This window comes from Condylostylus longicornis, unplaced genomic scaffold, assembly GCF_029603195.1.
Source record: "Condylostylus longicornis isolate FDR11 unplaced genomic scaffold, ASM2960319v2 ptg000040l, whole genome shotgun sequence".
Lineage (NCBI taxonomy): Eukaryota > Metazoa > Arthropoda > Insecta > Diptera > Dolichopodidae > Condylostylus > Condylostylus longicornis.
This window is the reverse complement of record NW_026578009.1, coordinates 5989544-6016524: the sequence shown is the minus strand read 5'-3', so window position 1 is coordinate 6016524 and position 26981 is coordinate 5989544. Positions and strand designations below refer to the sequence as shown.

The 26981-nt window shown below is 25.1% G+C and overlaps 1 protein-coding gene across 3 annotated transcripts in view; it reads left to right on the top strand.

The window, feature by feature from the left end:
- LOC129609854 (A disintegrin and metalloproteinase with thrombospondin motifs 9-like) overlaps positions 1–26981 on the top strand; it is a 217091-nt gene that overhangs the window by 163586 nt on the left and 26524 nt on the right. For all 3 annotated transcript variants that reach the window (XM_055521990.1, XM_055521992.1, XM_055521991.1), the window contains exons 7-10: positions 5423–5781; positions 8457–8565; positions 23959–24046; positions 26735–26884. In XM_055521990.1, the coding sequence (XP_055377965.1) occupies positions 5423–5781; positions 8457–8565; positions 23959–24046; positions 26735–26884 (706 nt within the window). The remainder of the gene's footprint in view (positions 1–5422; positions 5782–8456; positions 8566–23958; positions 24047–26734; positions 26885–26981) is intronic.

Here is a 26981-nt window from a genome sequence, read left to right as displayed (position 1 = left end):
TTTTTGTCCCCCTCATCTTTGTCTCTTAATATTTTTTTTTTCTTTTTATTATAAAACAGATTGTTCCATATTTTACCATAAAAGTCCATACAAATTAGTTTTACTATAAAAAATATAGAAATGAAATTTGTCACTATTAAACCATCTCAGTAAAACCTCTTAACTTCTGATCTCTCTGTCAAAAATTTTCTATTGTGAATTCAATCAATCATTTTATTTAACTATCGTTCTTTATAATATTTCTTTTAAACTTTTAAATGAGGATTAGAGGGGTACAGAAATATACTTTTAAATTTTTTTTTTTATATCCACTTCTATTTTTATACATACATACATACTTATTTTATTCATATTATATTTTCTATTTTATTATTTCATACTTATACCGTTTTGGTCTAATGGCGTTCTAATCATCAATTTATTCATGCTTTTTAAACGCTTCATAACTTAAAAAACAAAAAAAAATTGAAAATTAAAAGTTGTTAAATCGCGGTAAATAGTTAACAAGATTTAATTGTTCATTATAAATTAATAGGGTGGACCGTAAAAATTTAATAGTTGAGTAAAAATTATTATTCATGAAAAAAAAATTCAGAAAAAAAATAATGTGAATAATTTGACACTTGAAATACTCGTACCTTTATTGCTGCTATTAAATTTGCGCTAAAGCCATGAGAGTGAAATGAATTTGATTTAAACTATGTGCATTACTATGACATTGAAGTTATTCAATTCTCACATTGTGTTAGAGTTTTTCATAACTTTTAAAAAAAATAAAAAATGAAGGGTAAATTTGCGATTTAGAATTTAATTATAGAAGTCAAATTTTGACAATTAAAACATTTTGGCAATTAAAACATTCTGACATGAGCATTTTCACTGCACAAATCAACACTGCAATTCAAGGAATTCAACAAAGCAACGTAATAATTTTAAAGCTGTAATTTTTCAAACAAAAGTATGTTTTTCTGCTTCACCGTAGTTAGTGACTGAAATACATAATTGGTGCTCCCTATTACGTTCCACATTTGTCAAATACAAATTTTGCTGACTACAATTTTCTTTGGTCACCAATATTCTATAGCTCCAAAAATATAATTGTTGCATGAACTTTAAATGTCTCAGAAATGCAAATAGAAATTCTGTAACCATATACCCACTATGAATAGAATTGTTCTTAAATTGATTCAGTTAAATTAAAGATACTTATAGGGATTGCAATACGCAATTTCTTAAATCGTTTGAACCACTCTCTTCTATAAATATTTTTTACAAAAATGCCTCCTACTGATTCCCGATCAAAATTCATTGGGTGTTATTTTGAAATATTGGCACTTATAAATTATGATTATCTGCGTATAAAGAGAATATTTGTACAAACGCATGCACATTTTAAATAAATAACACCAAACTATGTAAAAAAATCAATAGTATAAATGAAATAAAAGAAAATTTTTTTTGAAATTTATATGCTCGGTAACCCTTATAACCACATTCTTGGTCTCAATAATTGATTTCAATTCTGAAATGAAAGAAAGAAGAAGAAAAAAATATTAAAGCGCCATGCAAATAATAGAAAAAAATCGCTTTTCAGTTTAAGAAAATACAAAAGCATTCATTTAGATCGTAGACAACAAATCAATCTTTATTAATTATTAAATTTAAAAATATTGAGTTGAAATAAAATTATTTTTTATATTTTGGTATTTCAGTACGATTTTTTCTTATTAATTCCACATTTATTTTGAAAGTATAGCTGACCTCATCTACAATTAATTGTAAGGTCCTTAATATATCGTGTATGATCCAATTTCTATAATACTTTTATTAAAGTGTGGAAAATTTAAAAAAAAAAATTGTGGATGTTGAATAATAAATCAAAAAGTCATTATAAAAAAAAATTAAATTAAATATTGAATTTAAATTTTATGTTACATAAGAAAATTATTAATTTTATTATTTCCCGAATTATAAGCCTTATTCCACTCACTAAACAATAAGGAATTGTGTTTGAAAATCATATACGCAATTTCTTTCACGAATGTTCAATTAATTTTTAAAGTGCATCTTAAACCCCCAAACATGTTAAAATAACTAAATATTTTTGGAAAATAAATAAAATTAACAAATTGGTTCCAACAAATTGGTCCTTCGTTTTATTTTAAAAATCAATTAGAAGACATTTCCAAAATGAAATATCGTATATTGTCATTAAAGTAGCGAAGTTTTGGCATGAACAGAACTGTGTACCATGTTCAGGATTATTTTGAAAATTTTATTTTGGTTTAAACTGGAATATTACCACTTTTCATTCACCTTATCATCTCAATTGATTTTAATTATCAAGAATGATTTTCGATATTGAAAAGTTGTGAATGATTCAAATATACACTCAATAAATGTTGTGAATGAAGAATATTGTAATATCAATAATATTTCTGCAATGGTGGTTATTCGCATAGAAAATCTATAATATATTTAAAATACACATAATCTCAAAAATTTATTGATCTTCACTTACTATTTAGCCATTTTACACTTTTATTAATTGTTAAACATTTATTTTGTAATTCAATATTTACAAATTGTTACCACATTTCTCATATGACCGCAGCCATTATACCTTTGTCTCCACTACATAGGAAACAAGTTGTTTTAAAATTTTTATTATTAGTTTATTCTATTTAAACAGTTTTAATAGTGCCTATATCAAGTTTACGAACATATTTTATAAATATTTCCCAGAATATTTTATAAAAATTCTTAATTATTTGATAAAATGGTTTATATAAGTGCAGAGTATGCCAGAGAATAAAACCAAGAATTTATAGCAAAATGATTCTGATTACAAATATATATTGACGAAATGGATAAAGCTTACAACATTTTTGTTTCAATAATTTATGAGTATATGAAAATTACTAGAAATTTTTCGATTACTAGAATATTTCTGTCTTGATTTATTTTTTATTAAAATATAAAATTATCCGAAAAAAACAAATTAAATTCTTTAGAATTTTTGTTGGATTCGTTAAAATCATTAAATTTGAAAATATAGGCTTAAAATCTATTGCATAAAGTATCGTGTACTTTATTAATTTAATTTATACTATAATAGATAATCTGTTTATTGGAAGAGTTATTGGATCTGTTTACTCTCTTGGTAGAGTTCTACCACTATTCACGCATTTCACAGATTTAGAATGTCATCAATTGCGATATTGCACTTTCAATATTATTTTATAAAGGTGCTACCTCAAAAGATTTCGTGTACTTCCAAAAAATATAATTTAGAAGCATTGGAACCAACAATTTCAGCAGCCAATTGCTAGGTCAAGCATTCATAACTAATATTAATTTAAAAAATTGTCAGTCTCCAAAAACTGATATGAGAACTAAAATCGAAAGTCGATTTGTAGTGTCATTCCGAATTTTCTCTAACAGGAAATAACTCTTGAATAAATTATAATCTCGAAGGGAATTATGTTTAGCCTCTATAAAAGTTATATAACAATCACTTTTTGTAATTGCGTTCAATTGTTCTCTTATACATTACGTAAATTACAGCGTCTTTGTGCTTTTTTTTATTTTATGTCGTCATAGAGTAATTGAAAACAAGGAGATGCATCAAGGATACTAATTACTAACACATATTATATGAAATTTCATATATACGTAATTTATTCCCCTACATTTTCTAGTTGAGAAACCCTGATTATACTATTGAATTTTCTTTAATAAAATTTTTCTTTTTACATAATCACTTCGTTTTCAAATAAAAATAATATTTCATTTATCATTATACCAAGAAAATATATAATGAAAATAATTTCATTGCAGGTGATACCGCATATATGCAAATAATCATATTAGTGATAAGAAGAAAAATTTATAAAAGAATTAAAAATACAAATGATTGACGCAAATTGTTATTCAATCATAAAATATTTCGTTCTTATAATTAAAATTTTCACTTATATGAGTACGATTGCATTATTGAATGGTATACTAATGAAAATTTTATTTAAAATCAATTTGAATCCTTTGTATATATAAAAATTTCTTATATATTATCAAAAGAATAATAAAATTATAGTTTTAACCTACATTATACTGTGGGAAATGACGTAAAACCAAATTGTAAAATCTTAATAAAATTTAAAATTTATAATTTGCTTGTAAACAAAAACTTGATTTTCTTTTGATATTTGGCCTTAAATTTTTACAATATCAAAAACTTTTGTAAATAGAAAAAAAAATTTGTGTTCATAACTCAAATTGTTAATTAGAAAACCTTTACAATTTCGTGATGTGCTTATAAGCGAATTCGACTGTATACTAAAGCGAAGTGAACTCGACTGACAAAATTTGATTGTATGCGATCTTTAGATTCGACTGTAGCGTGATATTTAGTGACATCTATTGTTTTTCTAGCTTTTTTCAAGCCTTTAATCGTATAGGCTCTTTCCAAAGTAGCGCCTATATAATATTTAAATAAATACAATGACTACATACTGCCTTATTTCGACTGGTACAATTTTAAATATTATTTATAAAATGATGAGTACTTATTACTTGGTTACTTGATTTTACTTTTAGTTGTCTAACAATTTTTGCGTTCCATTTAAGGCTATTCAACGTTCTAAACGTATAAAAATCGCAAACCAGCATATGGTTTGAATATATGAAAATAAAATAAATGATTGACAAACATTTCTCATCCTTTTGCAAGCATAAATATATTTTTCCCCTCTATCGGAAAAGTAAAGAAACATTACTCTTATCAGAAAACTCTTACATTGACTCAGCTTGTACTACTCTCTTTCTGTTTCTTTCTCTTTCCGTCTTTTTTTTTTTACAGTCTTTGCGAAATTTTAATGGTTTCAATTGAAAATAATTCATTTAACACTGAAAATAGAATAAAATTATTTAAAAAAAACATAAATAAGAACTCCAAATACCGTTTTCAGCTAGTTTAGGAAAACACGAAACCTAAACTACATAAAAATGTAAGCTAAATTAAATCGATTTCAATTTATTTGTATAATTCACAAACAGAATACAAGAGAGCACGATCTATCAACCATGCCATTATCACAATTAATAATAAATTGTCTCTTTATGCCAGCGTTACGAAAAACACCAATAAAATTAGACATAAAAATAGTAATGAACAAAAAAAATATTAGTTTATGAACTCATCGACAAAATCATCTATTGAAAATCTTATACAAATACCACCAGACTGAAAAATAAATGCTTTAACACTTGCTTTCAAAATGAATGTGTACTTAATGAAAATGATTTCGAATCGAATTGGCCTAGTAACTTTTAACCATAAATTTTTTTTTTTTTTTTACTATTTATTTAATTTTTTACTATTTTACATTTATCCTTTATTTTTTATTTTTTTTTTCTCCAGACGATGAAAGAACCATTGATTTTGTTGGTAATTCAAATGGTAAAGATGAAGTTATTGAAGAAACAAATAACAATCATAATTATAACAATCATCATCAACATCATCGTAATCATCATCATCATAATCAAAATCAAAATGATGATCAATATTATGACCACCAGCAACATCAACCACAACAACATTTTCCTCTTAACCAAAAAGATAATCCAATTGCTGAGAACATAATTCGAAGACGTCGAAAACGTAATACATTTGAGAATCAATATACATTGGAAGTATTGGTTGCAGTTGATCGTGCAACTATCGATTTTCATGGTGAACATAAGATAAAAAATTATGTATTGACATTAATGGGTGTTGTAAGTATTTGGAATTTTTGTATTTGTTTTCATTTTTTAACATTTTAGTCTTTATTTTACAAATTCTTTTGGAATTTTTCGTAAATAATTTTGTTGAGGTTTTTTTTTTGGTTTGTTTTTTTTTTTTTTATTGTTTGCCATTAGTTAACAAAATGGAAATATAATTGATAGATTAAAATTGTTGTTAAATAATGTATAGAAGAGGTTAAATTTTGTTTATGTTTGTATGCATGTATAAAAATATGCAATAGAAAAATATTTATTAAGTCTTTTGGTACGTACTAGAATTTAGTTTAAATACACATAAAAGCTGATTTCTAAGATTGTAGCTTAAGTACTTGCATACCGTTGAAACTATAAAACTATGGTATATACAATGCTAGACGCGATTTAACTAGAAAATCACTAGAAATTAAACCAGTGTTCAAACCGTAAATCACATACGAATGTCTAAAAAATTCCACCACAAGTTATTTCGACAGAATCTGTACTAGGAAAGAATGTTCGGCTTAAATGTCAAATTATTGCGTGAAATTCAATCTACCACAAATTAAAGAATTCAAAAAGAATTTAATTTTAGGAACCTTTTATAAATTTTAGATAAATATTTTTAACTTACAAGAACTTGGTGAGGAAAACCAAATCTTTAATCGAATAATTAATTTAATAAGGTCTTCAATTCCATAATAAAATGTGTAAGTTAAGCGTTTAACACTCAAAATGAAAACCCTATATTTAAACAGACGTCGCCTTTTTGGAAATAATTTTTCAAGCCAATATCAAAATGAAAATCATTTTAATTAATAAATTTGAAACTTTATCTAGCTATTTATAGATTTTTTTTAAACTCAAGGTCATTTTCTTGTAACGTACTCGTATACTTATTTACATTTAAAATGCCGGTCATAGTTATGTAATGTGTGGTGATTTTAATATTAACATGCAATAAAAATGTTTGCAGAATTTCAATTGAAAACGAGATTTTTAAAAATTTTTTTGTGTTTTTTCTTATTGTAATTTTAAAATGTAAAATTGTAAAAAAAATTTTTACCACTTAATCAAAAATAAGCTTAAAATCTATTAAGATTTTCTTATAAATAAAATTTCATGTGAGATTGAATTGATAGCTTCGCATATATCTCTTCAAATATTTTATATAGATGCATGTAAAATAAAATTCCTGATTAATTTACGAAAAATGCAGAAAAACTGATTTTATTGATAAAAAAATTTATTACAATTATTCCAAACTTAAAAGTACCGAAGTTAGTGCTTGAGAACAAAATTTTAGGAAAGCGATTTGCAATTGCAATTACCTTGTTTTTAATAAAAACTACTTAGTCACTGAAAATTTAAATTCCATGAATTTGGAATGAAAAAAAAATCTGATGTAATCAGCACATAACTGATCACAATGTATATGGCCTAGTTCAGAGAAAGTGTTACAGAAGATTATAAAAATGCCTTTTGAACATTTCCTTTGAATTTTAAGGAAGTTAGCAGTCTTTTCGTTAACATACTTAGAAAAGTTGGAATTTGGTTCTTAGTAAGATTTCGCTTTACGTTACCCGAATTTCCTGAAAAGTTCACTAGTTAGTTTAAGTAACTATCAGAACTTAAATATCAAATTTCATATGGTAAAATATGTAAAATCGGCCCCCAGTTCGGTTTCCGAGCCCGGATCTTTCCAAAAAATTTATAGATTCATTTTTTTAACATCCTACCCCGACTTTAAAAATTGGTTAATCATTTCTCTTTATATACACAAAAATATAAAATCGGCCAAAAAGGTCTCCAGTTCCTCAAATCTGATATATCCCAAAAGTTTATCAATCCGTGCCATAGTCAAAATACGCTTACATACAAAATTTTATCAAAATCGCTTCAGCTGACAGCGCTGACATCTCTCTAAAAATAGTTTATTTACTAGCATAACTATATGGAGAAATTCTAACCGAAAACTCGACATCCAAAATTTTATTATATGCAATACGGTCGGAAAAAAATGTTTATGTAATCTTTAATTGCATTTAAACTTGCAGCTAGCAAAAATTATCATAAAAGGAAACCTAAGCGGTGCTCAAAAATATTAACGTTTTAGAAAATGTTGTTCATAATAATTACACTACATACATAACTATACATAGCTAAAAATACTATTAAAGCAGTAAAAAGTTTAGAAAAGCAATACTATTTTAAAAGCAAGAACTGTTAAAGTTTCCAGCGAAATTATATGAAATATTTTGAAACCTGTACTTAATGAAAAATTTATTAAAAGTTTGGTTGCCATATTCATAGTGCTCCAATGTACTTTTCAATAAAAAATTTAAACTTCTTAAACTGCTTCTAATACGATGAGTTTGGGAGTAATGTTCGATCTCAATATAAATTAAAAATACTATGAACTTCTTATATTACGTATATCATCTTTTTATTGTTATAGCATTCACACATTAGCATAATAATAAGCATATATTTTGCATATTAAGTGAACAAAATCTCAACTGATACTTTTATTTAAATCAGAAAATCTTTGCCAGAATTTCAAGCCAAAAATTTAAAAATCTCCTGGTATCCACACAAATCAAATTTAACCTATAATAAGTATAATAAGAACAAGTTTTTAAATTAATAGTCCACAATTCTAATATATTTAATTAATTACATACTTATAGGTATCAAGTATATTTAGTGATGCTAGTATTGGAAACGCTATTAATGTTGTTGTATCTGAAATTCTTTTAATTAAAGATGACATTGAAATACAAAAATACCGAGGGCATGGTAAGTTCCTTAATATTTTTTTTAATTCGAATTTATTTTTATTTAAAATTTATGTAAAATAATTATTTAATTTTTAGATTTATTAATTTTTAAAATTCATTTAGAAATTTTCAATTAGATTTATGAAAGTTATCATATTTTTGGCAACAAAAACTTTATTCGTAAATTGATTTTAACTTTTGTTCCAAATTAGAAAAACATGTTTTCAAATTACAAAACATCAAGTGTATTTAAGTGAAAAAACTAATTGTACTATATAGATTTATAAAATGTTTTTTTAATTGGGAAAAATTGATTTTAAAATTAAATGTAATTTATAAGTACTTATAAAAATAATTAAAAAGTCATAAGAATGAATTGCCAAGCCAATATAAAATTTTACAATAAAAGTTCAAGGTAAGATCAAATAAATGTAACTTGCGCGAATTTTTTCTGGCACAAGAACAATATTAGCTATATGTATATATATATATATATAATGAGGCATATACGGTTGTATATTTATTTGTATATGTAGTAACAATTTTGTGTAGATCTTCTACTAGCAAACATGAAATATAGGCAAAAAGGCATTATAATATGCAAGAATAAAATTAATTATAAAAGAATAAATTAATAAAACAGTTTATGTATTGGAACAAATTTATTTATTCATGCTTGCTCTAAGGTATCACCTAAGATTATAGCTCTTATTCATATAAAATTGAAATTACACGTTATAGACATTAATTTTACAAAGGTATGCAACGTATTGCTATTTATTTAGTGTACTTATTCAGTAATACAATAACTTACATCATAAACCTATACAGTACTTAATTTTTTAGCTTCTTTTTAAGGAATATTAGTCCAAACATTAAATTAACTCTAGCATTCATACATTATACTTTGATAATTATAGAAAATCTTATTCTTACTATTGAATGCATTCTTAATAGACAACACTGTTACAAATAGAGCTGCGACACCGAAAATGAAGATTCAAAATTAGAATTCTAAGGTTTTTTTCCACTGCTGAAATTATCATTGAAAAACCAAAAAATATGTTATACGAAAACTTGTATCGAAGACTAATTTGCAATTATATAGAGGAAATTATCATATATTTCCTACATAAGTGACCATTTTTAAAATTCCTATATATTAGAAATTTTCAAAACGATCACTTTATTTTTTTTTTATAATTGACAATTTGCCCTCATTTGCCACCATTGACTAAAATTATCGAAAATTGGAGTCATTTGGTTACAAAATTTTAGAAGCAATTTTGCATTTCTCGTTTTCGCTTCTGATTTGTAAGAACTACATACATACATAATAATTAAAATTACCATAACTTAAGCACAAAGCATAAAGTTCCCATACAAAATTTATAATACGATCCGTCATACCTATTTCCCATTTTAATTGACCAAAATTTGAAATTGTTCCCATGTTAGAAACAGTATTTTCAATACACAATTCATAAATAAAAACAAATAACTCCATTTTTGATAAATCTCATGTGAATTATTAGATTTTATTTTTCATTTAACTGCCATATTATTTCAAAGATTAGAAACGCCAGAGCTTTTTAACCAGTTAAGAAAAATGATTTAACACTCGAAAACGACATCTATCAATAAACAGAAAAATAAAGAGTTAAAAAAAAAACCTTGTTAAAATTTAATGTCAAATTTTCATTTATTATTAAATTTCATGACTTATTTTCGTTTTTATTCTTCTTCGTGCAACATAATTAATGGCATTTTTTATAATATTACGTTTATTATATTTATGTAAGTAATTTAAATTAAATTTAAGAACAGTAAAAATAATTGACATTTCAAGATGTTCTAAAACATTTATATTTTATCACCTGATCTGGAAATATGGTCGTGTCAATATTGAATAGTAGATTTGCAGCATAAACTTTATGTTGTGCTTCTCATACCCTCCCATCTACAAACAAAATTTAATTTTACAGGAGGTAGGATTTGAGAAGCATAAAATAAAGACTGTGCATGCAAGGGTAAATAGGCCGATTAATAAGTCGTTTGATTACGACTTTTGTAATGAAAGTAAATTTTAAGTCATCAGCAAGCAATTTTGTTCTCTAAGCTTACTGATCGCTTATTCTGATCATTAACTCACTAGTGGAACACAAATATTTTTGTATTAGGGTTAAACTTTAAAATTTTATTTTAGCAAATCAATAATGTTTTTTTTCTTTTATTTTTTTTTTTTTTGTATGTAATGAAAAAAATAATTTATGTAGATTTTAGCCAATCTTTATTAAAATAAATTTTTAAAATAAAATGTTAAATGTCAAATAATTCAAATTAAAAAAAAAAAAAAACAAATAGAAAAATAGAAAAGCCAAACTAAATCTCCCTTGAGAATTAATTTCTGAGTTTTCATAGTTAATTTTGTATTCTAAAATAGCAAAAAAGCATTTTTTCAATTAATTTAAATGTAATGTTAAAAAGTTTAAATTGATTTGGATATTTTTTTTTTAATTTTTTTTTTTGTTACATTTTTGAACATGACATGACAAATTTGATATAAAAATGCGATAAATCGATTTAATTTTCGACAGTTGTTTTTAGCCAAGCATCAGAATTAATCAATCTTTTTTAAGACCACAACAACCACAAAAAAAAATTCAAATTTTTCATACTTCTGAAAATTTATTTGAATTTTTTAACCCTAAAATTTTTATTTAATACTTTACAAGCTTATTCTATGCATGCATAAATTTGAGCTTACGTATTTTTGCATTTTAACATAAAAATATTTTGAATTTGATCTAAAATGTAAATAAAAAAAAAAAAATTCTGATACGGTCACCACATAACCGACCGCAATCTATATTATCTAGTTTAGCAAAATCTAGTTGCATAAGATTATGAAAATCCTTTCAAAACGTTTCTTTCAAATTTTAAGTATGCTAGTAAACTTTTAAACATACCTTATGGGTAATAGTTAGCAAACCTAGAAAAACGAAATTTTGGCTCTTAGTACAGGTACATTTTATGCTAACCGAATTACCTAAAAAGTTCGTCAGTTAATTCCGATACCAAACAGAACGGAAATATTCTCAAGAAATTCCGTTAGTTATTGTAAATATTTTAGTTCCTTTAGTATTGTAAAAAATGTAAAATCGACCCCTGATAAAAGTTTAAGTTCCAAGTTCTGATACTCCAGAAGTTATGTAGTTTTTTATAGTTGTATAAGATATCAAGTCAGCTGAATAATTTCTTAAAAATTATTAAAAATGTAAAGTCCAATTCCCATGGCTTGATATATTACAAAAATAGATCTACAACTTCAAAGAGCTGTTCTGCAAAGAAGTAAAATTTAGTGCCATCACATAACCAGCCTTATTGTATGTAACGCAGTCGGTAAAAATGTATGTAAAAAATTCTTTTACTATAATTTTGTATTTTAGTATTTTATTGTTTTTTGCATTTTAAAAAATAAATTTTCGCTCACGTTTTAAAGCGCGAACAATTTTCGTTATCTTAATTTTTAATCGATTTTTAACTAAATATTAGGTTATTTAATGCAAGTTAAGTCATTAGTGCAACAAATCTACATAGTATCGCTGTATTTTAGCTATACATATTGGAATTAATAATATTATGAATTTTTTGAGAAGTAGATATGTATTCCGACGTCAAAACATTTATACCCACATAATGTTTTATATACGGGGGTATATGCGGTAGAAATTCAAACTCGCGTACATACATTGTATTTGCAATAGGTACATACATACATATGTACATATATATGTTTAATTTAAATTTCTTAATTTTTTATTATGACATTTTTTTTACTTGTTTAAATTTATTTCCGAACCACCTGTATAAATTAAAGATTTTATTATTTGATATCGTATTCAATTTTAAATATTTCTACATATTTATATATACTAGTTTTTGAAAATATAAAAAAAATAAAAATGTGAAAAATTTTTAATGACATTTGAAAAAAAGTCATACTTAAAATTAATTACAAGCTGAGAAAATTTTGAGCATAATTTTTGATGTAAATATCCGAAAAGCAGCATGTTATTTTGTAACAGTTTAAAATACGCAGAAATGCAAGAGTTTTGTTTTTAATTTACTGTCATCACAATCTTCACTGTCATAACAATTAAAAAATTCTTAAAAAAAAAATTGGAATACTTGCAGTATGTTTTACAATGATCTTAGTTGCTGGAGCTAGAGTAAAAGCAATTAAATTTGCAAGATGAACGATAAAACTGTAAATTGGTAGCTTTTGGTACCCCACAAAACATGGTCGTATCTCGTATATAGTCCATGATGGCACAGTATTTCTTAATAAATGTAAGAATAAATGAATATTGCTCTATATTACGAAATTTTAGTAGATTTTCATTACAATTGAAATATGTACGTTTAATATTGATTCAAGACTAATATTAAAATTTGTTGAATGTTTATTTAAGTAATATAAGCAGTCTTCGCAAAATGACTAGGAAAACATACGCTTTTCTTCCTTATAAAAATCCAGTACTTAATCATTCTAGAAATTCCTATAGTTTTATCCCTTTCTGAGGCATGGTGTAACAACATGAGGCATGGTACGATGACCTTTATTACTTCTATTTGTCACCTCTATATCACTTGTATTTGTACTAAAACCATTTGACCATTTTAATAATTATAAATAAAAAGTAATCGTATTGTCAAAATAAAATTCATATAGGAATTCTACCAGCTACGGCAGGTCATTGTTAAACGCATATTGTCTTAAAACAGTTTCTTTATAAAGCTATCATAGTATTTTATTGTTTCTTCTGCCTCTAGATTACACATGCATACATATAGATTAATAAAATAAAACACACCTATTACTCATAATTCGAAAACTAAAGGATTAGTATAAATTCCCCACGCAAATGAAATTTTTTAAATTTTTTTAAGATTAACTTTATGCAAATTTAAAAAGTATAATTTATCATTTTACAAAAAAAAAAAATCCGCAATACAGGTTACAAAAATAGTGTTCTTTGAACTTTTCCTTGTTTTTCCCAGGAGATATTTAAAATGACAGTGACAGAAATTTGTATTCTCTGTCAATAAAACTTATAACTGTTATTATGGAAATTAAGTAGTAGGTAAAAATAAATTGTTGATTTTTTTCTGGTCTTTTCTTATAAGAAGTTTAAAACGGGAAAAAATGAGAGAACAAATTTATTTTAAAAGGTGTGGTCCTTTTCTTCTTATTTGATTCTTCTTTATTGATTGACTTTCTTTTATTAATGATTGATTCAAAGTCTATCATTATAGAAGAGAGATGTGATTGTGTATAAAATAAATAAGTGGGTTGACATTTTTAGGTTCTTATTTTTACACGGGTATCATACTGTTTTTCATTTGCTTTTGTTTTAAGAGCTAATCAACTAAAATCTTAATGGATTTCTGTATTTACCTTTTTTTTTTCCTTTTTTCTTGTTAAATGTGAACGCTCGCTCTGCACACACCTAAATAGAAAAATATTCGAAAATGAAAGTTTTTCGTAATGATGTGGTGATCTTTATATTTTTAATTCTACCAACATTATTATATTAACTTTCTACATTGAATTTTAAAATTTATACACTCGCAATATTACATGTTATGTTTGCATAAATTAATTGTTGTTAGTTTTAAAAGCATTAAAAATAACAAATGTTGCTGTAACAGATTAGGAATAACATGGTATAGAAAATAAAAGAACGAAAATTACTTAGTCATGTTGTACAATAAAAATTACAAATATTTCTTCCTTTGAACCCATAACGATATGAGAAGCAGTTTGTTTATTAAAAACTATGAAACTTGTTTAAACTACATTTTGTTATGCTTGGCTGTATATGGTGGGACAGGAAAAAAATAATACTTGGTATTGTATTTATTAAATAAATTTATAGGACACCTAGAAATTGTTTGTTTTTTCTTTTCTACATATTATTGATTTTAAATAAAAATTAAAAATTCTTAGAATATTTGTACATTTACACTTAACTGTTTAATTTAACTCTTACATCGAACGACAAGTCAAGAATATTAACTAGAAAAATAATTAAACAGTTGGTACGTTTGTTCTTGAAATAATTTATTAAATTTACTGGGCTTACAAAATAACCTGATGGTGCAGTGGTTATGGCACCGGCCCTTTAACCGAAGGGTCTCGAATTCAAACCCCGGTCAGGTCACTATAAAAATTATATTGAATATTATACGTTCCTATATAAATTTCTTAAGGATAATTGGCTATATATACGCTTTAGAAATTATCTGAAAGGAATTCAGTAATAATTAAGCAAAGTTAAACAATCATTTCTAGATTTTCCACTGAGATACGCTTAAATTTTTTTTTAAATAAATCACGAGAATTGAAGTTTCAACATAAGCCCATAAGGACCACTATTTTCAAATTGCATCTTTGCATATCTCCGACTATCATGTACTCGTACTCAACAAAATTAGTATATAGAAATGCAAGAAAATCTAATTTTAAATAAGCGGCACAGAAATATTAAAGTCTATGAAGAAGTTTTAAAAAATCTGTCCCCCATTCAAAATAGTTTGTGTATATGTTTGCTTAAATTTTTCTATAACTTATGCTCGCGAGTGTAAGTATTAGTGCCTGAGTCATGAATGAAAACACTAGTCCCTTTTTAACAAAAAAAACATTAAACTAAAATTTATTAAAAAATCACAAAACGAACTTAAATCAAATTTTCGTATATTTACAGCGAATAAGCAAACAAACTATTTTAATTGCATTGTAGGAATTGTACAATTAGCAATTGTTACAAAATTGTATAATTGTTATCCTTTATTGTTTCCTCTATAAAAACAACAATCATCTTCATTACATAAGCAAAAAACGCATTCATTAGGCGTACTCCTCTCATATACGAACAAAATACTGTATTGCATTTCACAATAAAAAATTTAATTTTTTAAAAGTAATAGAAAAATAAATTAAAACATATAGTAAAAAAAAATATTTTACATTTTTTTTTAAATAAAAGCCCACATTCAATAATTAAAACTACCTACATACTCACTTACTTACAAAAAGAAAAATTAAATATAAAATATTTTGCTTTAATGCATAATTGTTATAGCACTCATGTTAATCGTTAAGTTTACATGAGCTGCCCTCATAACCAACACACTCTTCATATATAGGATCGTTAATATTTTACATTAAAAAAAAAATGCATTCATCTTCAGATCTGTAATCAAATATTATATTGGGTGTATATATACAGATTTCTTAATCTACCAGCAAAAGTTTTGTTGCCAATTAAAGAGATAAAATCTAAAAAAGAAAAAAAAAATGATGATTTTTTCTTTACTAAAAAAAACTATGGTTTCTAAATTAAAATTTAAAATTATGTAATTTTAGTTGTAAAACACTTGTATTTAGATTATCTGAACAAAAAAAACTAATAACCTCCGTTTACTTATTTAATTTCAATCTGAAAATATTGAGCTTATGTAAAATATAGGAAACAATTCATCAAATCAAAAATGACAAAACAATTTTTAATTTTCTTAAATATTATGTAAACGGAAATTTGTAATAAATTTTATATAAAATTGTTAAAATTTTTGAAGAAATTAAATTTGATCGGACAAGCGGACAAGCACACTAATTCAATTTTAATTGGAACAATAATAAATAAACGATACAGTGCAGATCAAAAGAAAATGTACGTTGTACAATGAAAGGTAGCTTATTTTGTTTCGGTAGTTGCTATCTATTAAGGTTCAAAAATATAAAATAATTAATTCTAAACGAATTCTAAACTAATTTTTCTTACAGAAATGAGAAAAGAAGGTGCACATGAAATTATTTTATTAAAAATTGACAAATTTCTTTTGTATTAATTATTTTTCACTATATTAATGGTTATTAATTATTTTTTAATAAAGTATGCAATATTTTACCCCCTGAGATTTAATTGAATTTTGTTTTTAGAAAATAATCTTATATCCTGCTAGGAAATAGTTGCGATCAAGCTCGATAGCTTTAATAATTTCTGAATTAATGCCAAATAAATTTTGGAGTTGCATAGCATCTATCACAAGTGTCAATGAGAACTCAATAACTTTTATTGAGTTCTCATTGAGTACTAAAATTTTCAAAAATTTCAATACTGTAGGTTGAACAATTTTTATGATACGAGTATAGCCAAATAACTTTTAAAACAGTATGGCAGAAAGAGTCAAACAATTTCAATGACTTTTATGAAAAATTGAAATGAAGATAATGAAAATTCAGTACTATAGCTTCTATAATTTCTTAGATATGGACAAATAAATTTTGAATTTGTATAGCAGCTACCCGATCATATTCAATTTAAATAGGGTTCTGCTATTAACTATAATAAATAATTTATGAAAATTATTTAAATAACTAAGTTTTATGAACTTAGCTTATCTAGTGTTTTAGTTATCGTTGGGATGGACGGATGGACGGACAAACGAACAGACGAACAAACGGGCAGACAAAGCAAAATCGATTCAAAATTCGACTCTGATCAAAAATATGTACTTGAGTCTATATCTCAAAACATTATTTCTTAGGGTTAGAAACAATAAGGCAAATTTAGTATAACCTCCGAACATACGTTCGTACGGGTATAAATATTAATGAACAAAACAACTTCTAAAATTTTGAAAAATAAAAAAAATGACAAAAACTCAAAAATTGTTACTTCAACTGTAATTTGCTAATATTCAAAAATATTCACCATATAAATATATATATGGTGAATATATATTTGGTCTTGCAACAAATACTTTAATTATAATTACAAAAATTTCACTTAATTCTTTGGATTAAACCATTTTAATTAGTTCATTAAATAAAATTAAATTTTATGAAAATTTTCCTAATTCATAGTGTCATGCTTACATATGAACATATAGTATCCATATCATTGTAATGGGTCCATAAAAAAAAACGATTTACTCAAATAATCTTGAAAATCTTAAATTTATATTGTTTAAAAAGAAAACAAATTCAAACAAAAATTTATGAAAAAGAAACTGGGTAAATGTTTTTTAAATTTATCCGACCTTAAATTGAATATAAAAATTAAATATGCAACAAGCCTATATAAAAAATACTTGATAACAAACTTGATTTCACTTGCATTTCAAAATTATATTAATTAATTTGGGGTTTATTTGAATGTTTTCAATGCTTTATGAAATTAAAGAGATTAAAAAATTTAATTATTGTACAATTTAAAATAAATTCTTCAGATAAATTTGCATATTTATTATAAAAATTTCAATTAAATTCTAAGGAATTTAAATCAAATCGAAATAATAAATCATTTCGAAAATTTTACTCTAATCCTAAAAATGAAAAATAATGGTACTCGTAATTGTATTTGCAATAATTCTTATGCATATTAAAAAAAATTTTAACCTTTAAGAATTCTGCAATAAATTTTAATCTCACAATAAGTTTACAGAATTAATTTGGATGTCGCTAAAATTTAAAACACATGGAAAACTAAATTAAAACAAATAGCTCTATTAAATCCATATACATATATACATGAAATTATCCCAAGGTGTTTGATTTTCACAAATGTATTTAATTTTCGCATATCTACCATATTCATGCAGTGAATCCAATCATAAGAATATGTAGAATTAGAAACTTTAAAATTATTGTACGATTTAAGAACAAATAAGCAGATTCATACAATTACTAATAATCATTAATAATCATTTCTATATACACATACAAATTGTATAAATACGTTCATTAAGAGTTTTATTACTTTCAATAAAGCAAATTAACACTTAAGAAGTAATATTATTCATATATATTATCATGCACTCACCCAAGTGCAATTGATATCAATCACAATAGACCAGCATATTTATATCAATTAACATATATATAATCACAAAAATCATATACGTCCAATGTTGCCAAGATGACCATATGAATAGGAATTGGCGTTCAATTGAGTTTAATTAAAACTGTTATATTTCATTATCGTATAGAAAATCAATAATACTTTTGTTCAGAAGTAAGTGTCAAAACTCAACGCTTTTCGAAATACAAAGATTATAAGAAAATGTGGTAGAGTTGTTTTGCAAGCAAAATTTTTTGTAAATAATCTCATTGCGCCCTTTAAGACAAGACATGACTTAATTTCCTACTCCCCGTAATTATTGTAATATTATTGGGATAAGAAAACAAAATTGTTGCCGAAATTTTTAAGGCTTTTCAAAATTTTTTCCAATTTTGGATTTTCTAAAAGTCCTAAACCATTGTAGTCATTACCAATCAATAATCAATATCATCATTACCAATATTTGATCTGGTTCTGATTTGTACGCCACCCTACGCCGCTTGTAAAAAGTGCGCCTCCCCCCCTCTCATCCTATCTCCGCATGCAAAGCAATAAACAATATACAACAAACATTGCACATTGTGCTTTGAGCGTAATAAATTACTTTTTCATACTGAATACAAGATTAGTCATAAAATTCAAAGCCTGGAATTAAAAACTAGCGCTCATTGCAAATGCTTACTTTACATATATGGAAATAAATTCTTTAAATTTTCAAAAATTACTACTAATTTTTTTTTCCTTTTCTACTCCCCTTGAGAATCTACACGGCATCTACAAAGCTTCGCCATCTGACCCTGTTTTGCGCTAGCTGTTTTATTTCGGATCATGTCTTTTAAGCGCCTCTTACTTAATTACTCTACTTATTAGGCTTGAAATAATTTTTAATCAAGTTTTAAGATCAAAATCCAAAATCAATTAAATTTGTTAGAGAAACTTCTTCGGAGAATTTAAAAACTTTAATTACCATATTCATTTATTTCAATAAATTAAATTTAATATCTTAAAATATTCTCAATAATGGTGATACTCAATTAATAATTTTATTTTTTTTTTTTAATTAAATTACAATATTAATTTTAAAGAATAATTATAGAGACAAATACCCACTCAAATCTTTTGTCAATTAAATAATTAATGTAATTAAACTTTAACATAACATTAACATATTTAAATGTTATCACTAAAAACTTTACAATTTAATTTAAATACTTAATACATGTGTGTATATACTCTTTAATTATTTTTTTATGCACTAACATGGAAATTACCAAAGAAGTACTTTAGGCACCATTTATGTAAATATTAAAGGTGATATTTCAATTACTAATACGGTATAGACCTTATATAACAGTATGAAAGACCGTTCAATAACAAGTGCGAAAAGTACCAACAAAATTTTTAAAATTACGCTAAAAATTAAGATTAACACACAAAATAAAACTTTTTCAAATAATTTTCTTACAAATTCATAAAAAACATTGCATTTTAATTAAATTGAAATACATATTTTTTATTACAAAAATTACATGTAGGCATTTAATTACTAAAATCATTTCAAAATATATAAATTATAAAATTCAATTTTATACCAATAACCAAGTTGTTCTTATAATGTTAAAATCTTTCATTATAAAATGTAAAATTACCTTGAACCTTCGATTTATCTTCTATTTAACCATAATAATAATGATTTTAATATTTTATCTTGTATTACAGATCATTTCGCTGCACCTTAGTTTTTATAATTAAAAAAAAAATTTTAATGACCTCTATTTGATCTGAAATACATAAAAAGTTCATTACATTTTTATTAAAACTTCATATAAAACTTATGTTACTATATAAAAACCATAGCATAAAATTGTATAAGGGTCATTACATTAAAAAATTTTCAGACTAACTCTATTGTATATGTTAATAGAGGAGGTCTTTATGTATTATGTTCCCATTATAATTATATTGAATTCGAAATAATTGCCCTTGTTATTAAAGAAAAGAAAATTATAATTAAAATTTTCAGATTAACCAATAAATGTAATTGTATATAATAAAAGGTTATTAAAGCTTAAGAGGAATTTAATTTAGCGCCATACATGACATTTTCATAAAGCTCAGAACAATTTTTTTTGTATTTGAAATATTACAAATCCTATTATGAAAATAATACAAAGTTGCCCCCTAAGAGAATTTGACTTAATTGTTTTGATATCTGACACGTCCGTAGCACGTAATACTACCGTAATAATAATTAATTGAAAATTAAAATTTAACATAAATAAATTTGAATCAAACCAATGATTTTTAAAAGAAGCAATTTTCCAACAAGGGAATCTAGGAATATCACATATCTAATTATAGTTAATAATAGTAAAATATTATACTTCAAATAAAATTGCATACCTATTGGAGGAAAAAAAACAAAAATTAAAAGAAACATTAAGTTTCACAAAATCACGTTAACCGTTAGTTTTTTATAGAAATTTTATAGAAATTTAAAAAAGCTTGCAATTTCAGAAAAATCAGAAATTTAAAATTGAAATATTCCGAACTTTAAAAAGAAATAGACAAATTGGGATAGGATGTAGGCTTAGAAGAGAAGGGAGTTGGAAAAAAATTTTGTTCCGATGAAATAAACCATTTATTAATTGCTATAACCTTAAAAATCTTAGGTACCTGCACCATAACGTACCTTCTAAGACAGCAGCTTTATCAAAATTTTGAATAAAAAAAAAAACTGACTAATTTGAACAACCATTTGTTCAAATTAATTAGTTTTTTATCAAGAAACTAGCCCTTTGTCTACGTTGACAGAATTTATTGTATCGAAACTATTTAGATTTTGTGAGAAATAATAGAGAGAATATTATAGAAATATAATATTCTCTCTTTTTATTTCTCTCGTTCGTTCGTCCATCTGTCCGTATAGTAAGATTGAAGTTAATATAAGCAATTTGCTTTTGTAATTTTCCGGAAAAATGCAATAAGAGATTTTTTCGGTCTGTTGTCATCATTTCCCTTCAATTTTTAACACTAACTTATAATTTTTTAATTAAAATATTTCCTAATATTTTATACATGCTAAAAATATAAAAATCCTTATAAGTACACAACCCCCATAAAATTTACAAAATTTTGAAGAAAAAAAAAAATGAAAATAAAGTGCGTACCTCAGTTTAATTATAGAACGAATAACCAAATTTGGATCATAAAACCTAAAACTTCAATCATTCATAAAATGAAAATCAATTATTTTTTTTTTTCTCTACATAAATTTAATTACAAACTTATTACTTATTGATGGAATAAATTTTTGCTTTAAAATATTTAATAGGCTTTTCTTATTTAAAGGTTAACACCAAATGGCAATACAAAGAAGAAAAACTGAATATGGTACAAAAGATTATAAGACGGAATTGACACAATTTTTCTGTCACATATCATTTGTTTCATTCATTCATTAAAATGAATTGTATATCTTTTCTCTCGTTTCTTCGATTTGCTGTCATACTGTGGCACCATTAATATTCAGTTTTTTGCATTAAATATTTCTTTGTCCAATAATTCCTTGTAATCAATTCCAAACAAAACAAAAATAAAAGAAATAAACTCTTATTAAAGTGTCATTTCGATAAAATCCAAAAAGAAAAAAAAAGTAAACAAACAAAAAAGCAAATTGATTATGTCCAGCCAAAATGTCAAATATTACAATTTATATGCATACATACGAACATATTATATAAAAATATTTTAATCTACTCAAAATGCGATTTTGAGTTCAAATATATTTTTAGAATTTGATTAAAAATTTTATATACCCAAAATAATATTTGCATTTTATATGCAATTACTTAAGTAATTTATATTTAAATGCTAATTTTTATTTACTTATATCCAATAGGGTTAAAAATGGTACCTATGCTCATTTATGCAGCGTATAATTATTTTCAAATAATATTTAGAAGAGATATTTACAATCCGAACAAACCATAATGCACTGATACAAGCGACTTTTTACGATCTTCATACATTTTATATGAAAATTGTAGTCCCTTTCATTTCGCAGCGTTGCCGCTTAAGTAAGACTAACAAATCTCATAGACGAAGACGCTTATATATTTTGTATAATACCTTCCCCGTTGAATTAGAAGCTAATAAGTTTTTTGAATTTATTTTAAAGTATAGTAAAGTTAAATTATTTTATTTAATTTTATTAAAAAAAATTTACAAAACAGGAACACAATTAATTGAGTAAATGTTAAAATTCTCTGCAGAAATTGAAAGTTTTGAGTTTTTAGAGATGAATACATTAATTTCATAAAATGCATCTTGATATTACTGTAGCTTTCTTATAATATAGAATGATCAATTCGTATGGGTATTAAGTAATTACGGTTTTCGTTTAAGCTCTCTTCGTATGACATTTTTCTTAATTTTTCTCTCTCTTTAATATTAAATTTTAAAGCTAGTTCAATTTTAATTATTCAATTTAAATAATTCTAGATAGCGTAACTGTTAATAGAAAGCAAAAAATACGATAAAAACAGAAAAATTGTAGTGCAAAGGGAAAACAAATGAGTTTTCTCTCTCTTTCCCTGTACGGCATTAGTTTCAATTTTGACAGAAACGAAAATTAAAAGTTTCGAATCGTCGATTTCATTTCTTTCAAATTTAAGATTTGAAATGAAAACAATTTTTGTTCGTACTCTCATAGTGGCAAGAGATAACTCAGTTATGTAGCATAAAATCTGTGCAGCACGATTTTTGTCGAGAAAAAACAAAAATGAAAAAGACAAATTTAAATTTTAATTTTTTTATTTACTTAAATTTTTTTTTCTTTCTTACTTCTTCTTGTGATTTATGAATATGCAAGAATATTTCAATTTATAATTCTTTTGTACAATTTTAGTCAAATTCCATTATACCGTATGTTTTGAAATCAAACATAATATATGAATTTACTTTTAAGTGAGTGTGTATGTATCAATGTATGTATATCATAACTGAATTGAGGAACAAAAAAATATATAAGTATACATAAAATAGAAACTAGCTATGTGAAATTCTATTCGAGCATTTCGATTAAAATCCAATAACGAGCTGCTCCCATCAAAAATTTTAATATTTACTTTTAGTTTCTAAGATTTTTTTTCTTTCTTTTTCTTTTATTTTGATTGGTACATAAGGAGCGTTTTAACAACATACGCCACCTATATAGTAAACTTGACTCTTTTTCATATAATAGTTGCATATAATTACAAAATCTATAATATATGAATAAAAACTTGTACAATATACAATAAGTTTCTAATTTTTAATTGAGGAAATAATTTTTTTATGATCGATTTTAAAATATACATAAATGTATATATACATGCACATATTAAATGTATATGTAAATATTTTGATTACATTAATGATGTTTCTTACAACAACAAAATTAAGTAATAAAAATAAAATATTAAATATTTGGTTTTTTCTTTTTTGTTTTGCAATTGCAGGCGTAAGTGCTCCCTACTACTTAAAACGATTTTGCAGTTACATTGATAAAAGAAACTTCCATTACGACACAGCTGTATTGATTACAAGGTAAGTTAATCATGTCTTATTTTTTTTTTGTTAAACATCTAAATAATTGTATGTGTTTGTGTTGAGTATTTGTGAGAAAACCTAAGAATAGTTCATTTTAGATTCTATAGTTAAGAATTTGTTGTAAACTAATTTAATTTGATCATAATTTACAATGGCAATAAAGAAAAAAAAACCTGTTTTAAGGGTGTTGTTTTAACACCCTTTTGGTGTTAAAATAAATTGAAACATTTTAGTGAGCTGATAAAAATTTTTCATGTCAGCTCGAGTTTTAATTGTTTTGTTTTTGCATTGTAAATTCTATAAGCATCAAATGTTCCAAAAACTGTTATTATTAATTGCTAATTAGATTTATAAAGCTAAGGTTAGTTAGGTTTATAAAGTTTCCAAAAATCGTTTTGTCTCATTTTCAAGAAATTTTCGAAAAAAATGGGGTTATTAGTTTTACTGTGTTCGTCCATTCATTTCCCCGTTTCTTTATAAATCTTCGACAACCATTAAGATAGAAAAATATACATGTAATTAGACAAACAGTTTTTGTAAGAAACTTGTTTCTGTAGCAAAAATTTTTGCTTCTTTCATAACCTTCTAAAGACTCAAAATTACAACGTCCTGAAGAAATATCCGCTCAAAGTTCTGAAATTGTTAGTAGATTTTGTCAAATTATTGTGTTGTAGAAATCACAAATAATTTTTCAATTACAAAAATGTAGAAATATAAGAACTTCCTTCTCCTAACATCGAATGGCTTATTAACAAATGTCACGATTGCAAAATGGCAGCTATTTCAAACTTTTAACATAATTTTTCTCATAGACAAGTTTTATTTTGTAAACACTATTAAATGACTTAAATTTGGCCGCGCCTGAAAGGTATGCAACGATATTGCCAAGAGAAAAAATGAAAATAAAGTAAATATTTTGCTGAAAGAGGGGAAAAGTATTTTTAATTATTCAAAGAAAATGTGCTACTCTACAAATTGTGTTAATCGAGCTTGTATGTCACTTAAAATTTTATATAATAAACATATTTATTTTTAAAAATTGTAAATGGGCAAGAAAAAGGTTTTACAATTCTCGCTAAGATATTGTCGGATCACTACAGATTTAGGGGGCACCACAGCAGGTTAGGCCTAGAAAGTGAACACACTTTCATGTTCTGTAGGGGAAGGTAAGTAGAATCCAGCACACCTTCTGGGAGAGTGTGTTGCTCTTGCTCGCAGAAGAAGGGAAATACTCCGCGACCGCTACTCAACCGCTCTTGCAACCGCAGCAATTATATCTTGAAATTTCCCATGTAAAAAACGCTTTGTTGTATAGGTTCTATGAAGAACACACAATAATATTGATTTTTGTATGTTCAGGTACTAAATGTAAGATATTGTGCTTCCGATTGCGATAATTGTGTGAAAGACAGTGACATACTCGTAGATGCCTTATGTAGCTATTCTTTTGTAAATTTTTCAAGAATTTCATGTCATTTTATATTTCTTAAAATATATACAATAATCGCCTTAATATATGCAAAAAATTTTAAAATAATTGGTACCCAAATGAAAAAATTCTACATTTATAGAAGTATACAAAAAACAACTATTATTTTAACACTATTATTTAATTTCCTCAAAGGGAAAAATGAGCCATTTAAAATTTCAATTATTGATTATTCAAATAAATCGAAATCAAATATAGAATTTTTCAAATATTTTACACGACTTGGTTGCGAAATTAATTAATAAATTCCAGTGTATATTAAAAATTCATGCAGATTTTTCATATTCTGAAATATTGCATTGTTAGTTTTTCATGTTCCTTGACGTATTATAAGCAAACCACAAGAACGCTATCTAACTATATTTAGATCACTATGTATATATATTTCCTGCTGTAATAAAGGAAAAAAATAAACATCTTATTGCTAAATAATTTTTTGATTTTGTAATTTTTTTATATGCAAAATACACAAAATTTCCGAGTAATATTTTGTAAGATTTCATAAAGTGTTTACATAGAAAATAATATAAAAAATCTGATGTTAGCAGCACGTAACCGACCGCAATATATATTCCGTAGTTTAGTGAAAGTATTACAGAAAATTGTGAAAATGCATTTTGAACACTTCCTTTCAATTTTGAGGATATTAGCAAGCTTTTAGGCCTGATCTTTCCAAAAAATTTATAGATTCATTGTTTTAACACCCTGCATTGAAATATTCAAGTTCAAAGAAATTGTTTGTTTATTTCTCTTTATATACCCAAAAATGTAAAATTGGACCGTAAAAAGGTCCAGTTCCCGAGTTCTGATATATCTCAATAGTTGATCAATCCGTGCTATATCCAAAATAAACTCCAATATAAAATTTCATCAAAATCGGTTCAGCCGAAGTTAAGATAGGTGCACATAGACCGACGTTCCGACAGACCGACAGACCGACACCTCTCTAAAAATACGAGTAGTTTATTTACGCTTCCCTACTATGGAGAAGTGCGTTCCCACCTAAAACTTGACATCCAAAATTTGGTGCCATCACGTAACCTACCTTATTGTATACAATGCGGTCAGTAAAAATGTAAGCTTAAACCTATTTAAATTGTTATAATCAAAAATTAATGTTTTTCAATTTAATAAATAATAAAATAAATTAATTTTCTTAATCTAATTTTTTTATTTTTTGAAATATTTTATATTAGACATACAATTTGCCGAAATGATACCGAAATGATATGCAATACATTGGGTTTAGCTGAACTTGGTACAGCATGCAAAAAGAATTCATGTTCAGTTGTTGTAGACAATGGATTGAATGCAGCATTTACTATTGCACATGAACTAGGACATATGTGAGTATAAATTTTTTTTTTGTATTTTCAAATATTTTTTAACTTTGAATTTTTTATTTTTCTCTTAACATGAATTTTCGAAAAATGGAAAAAATTT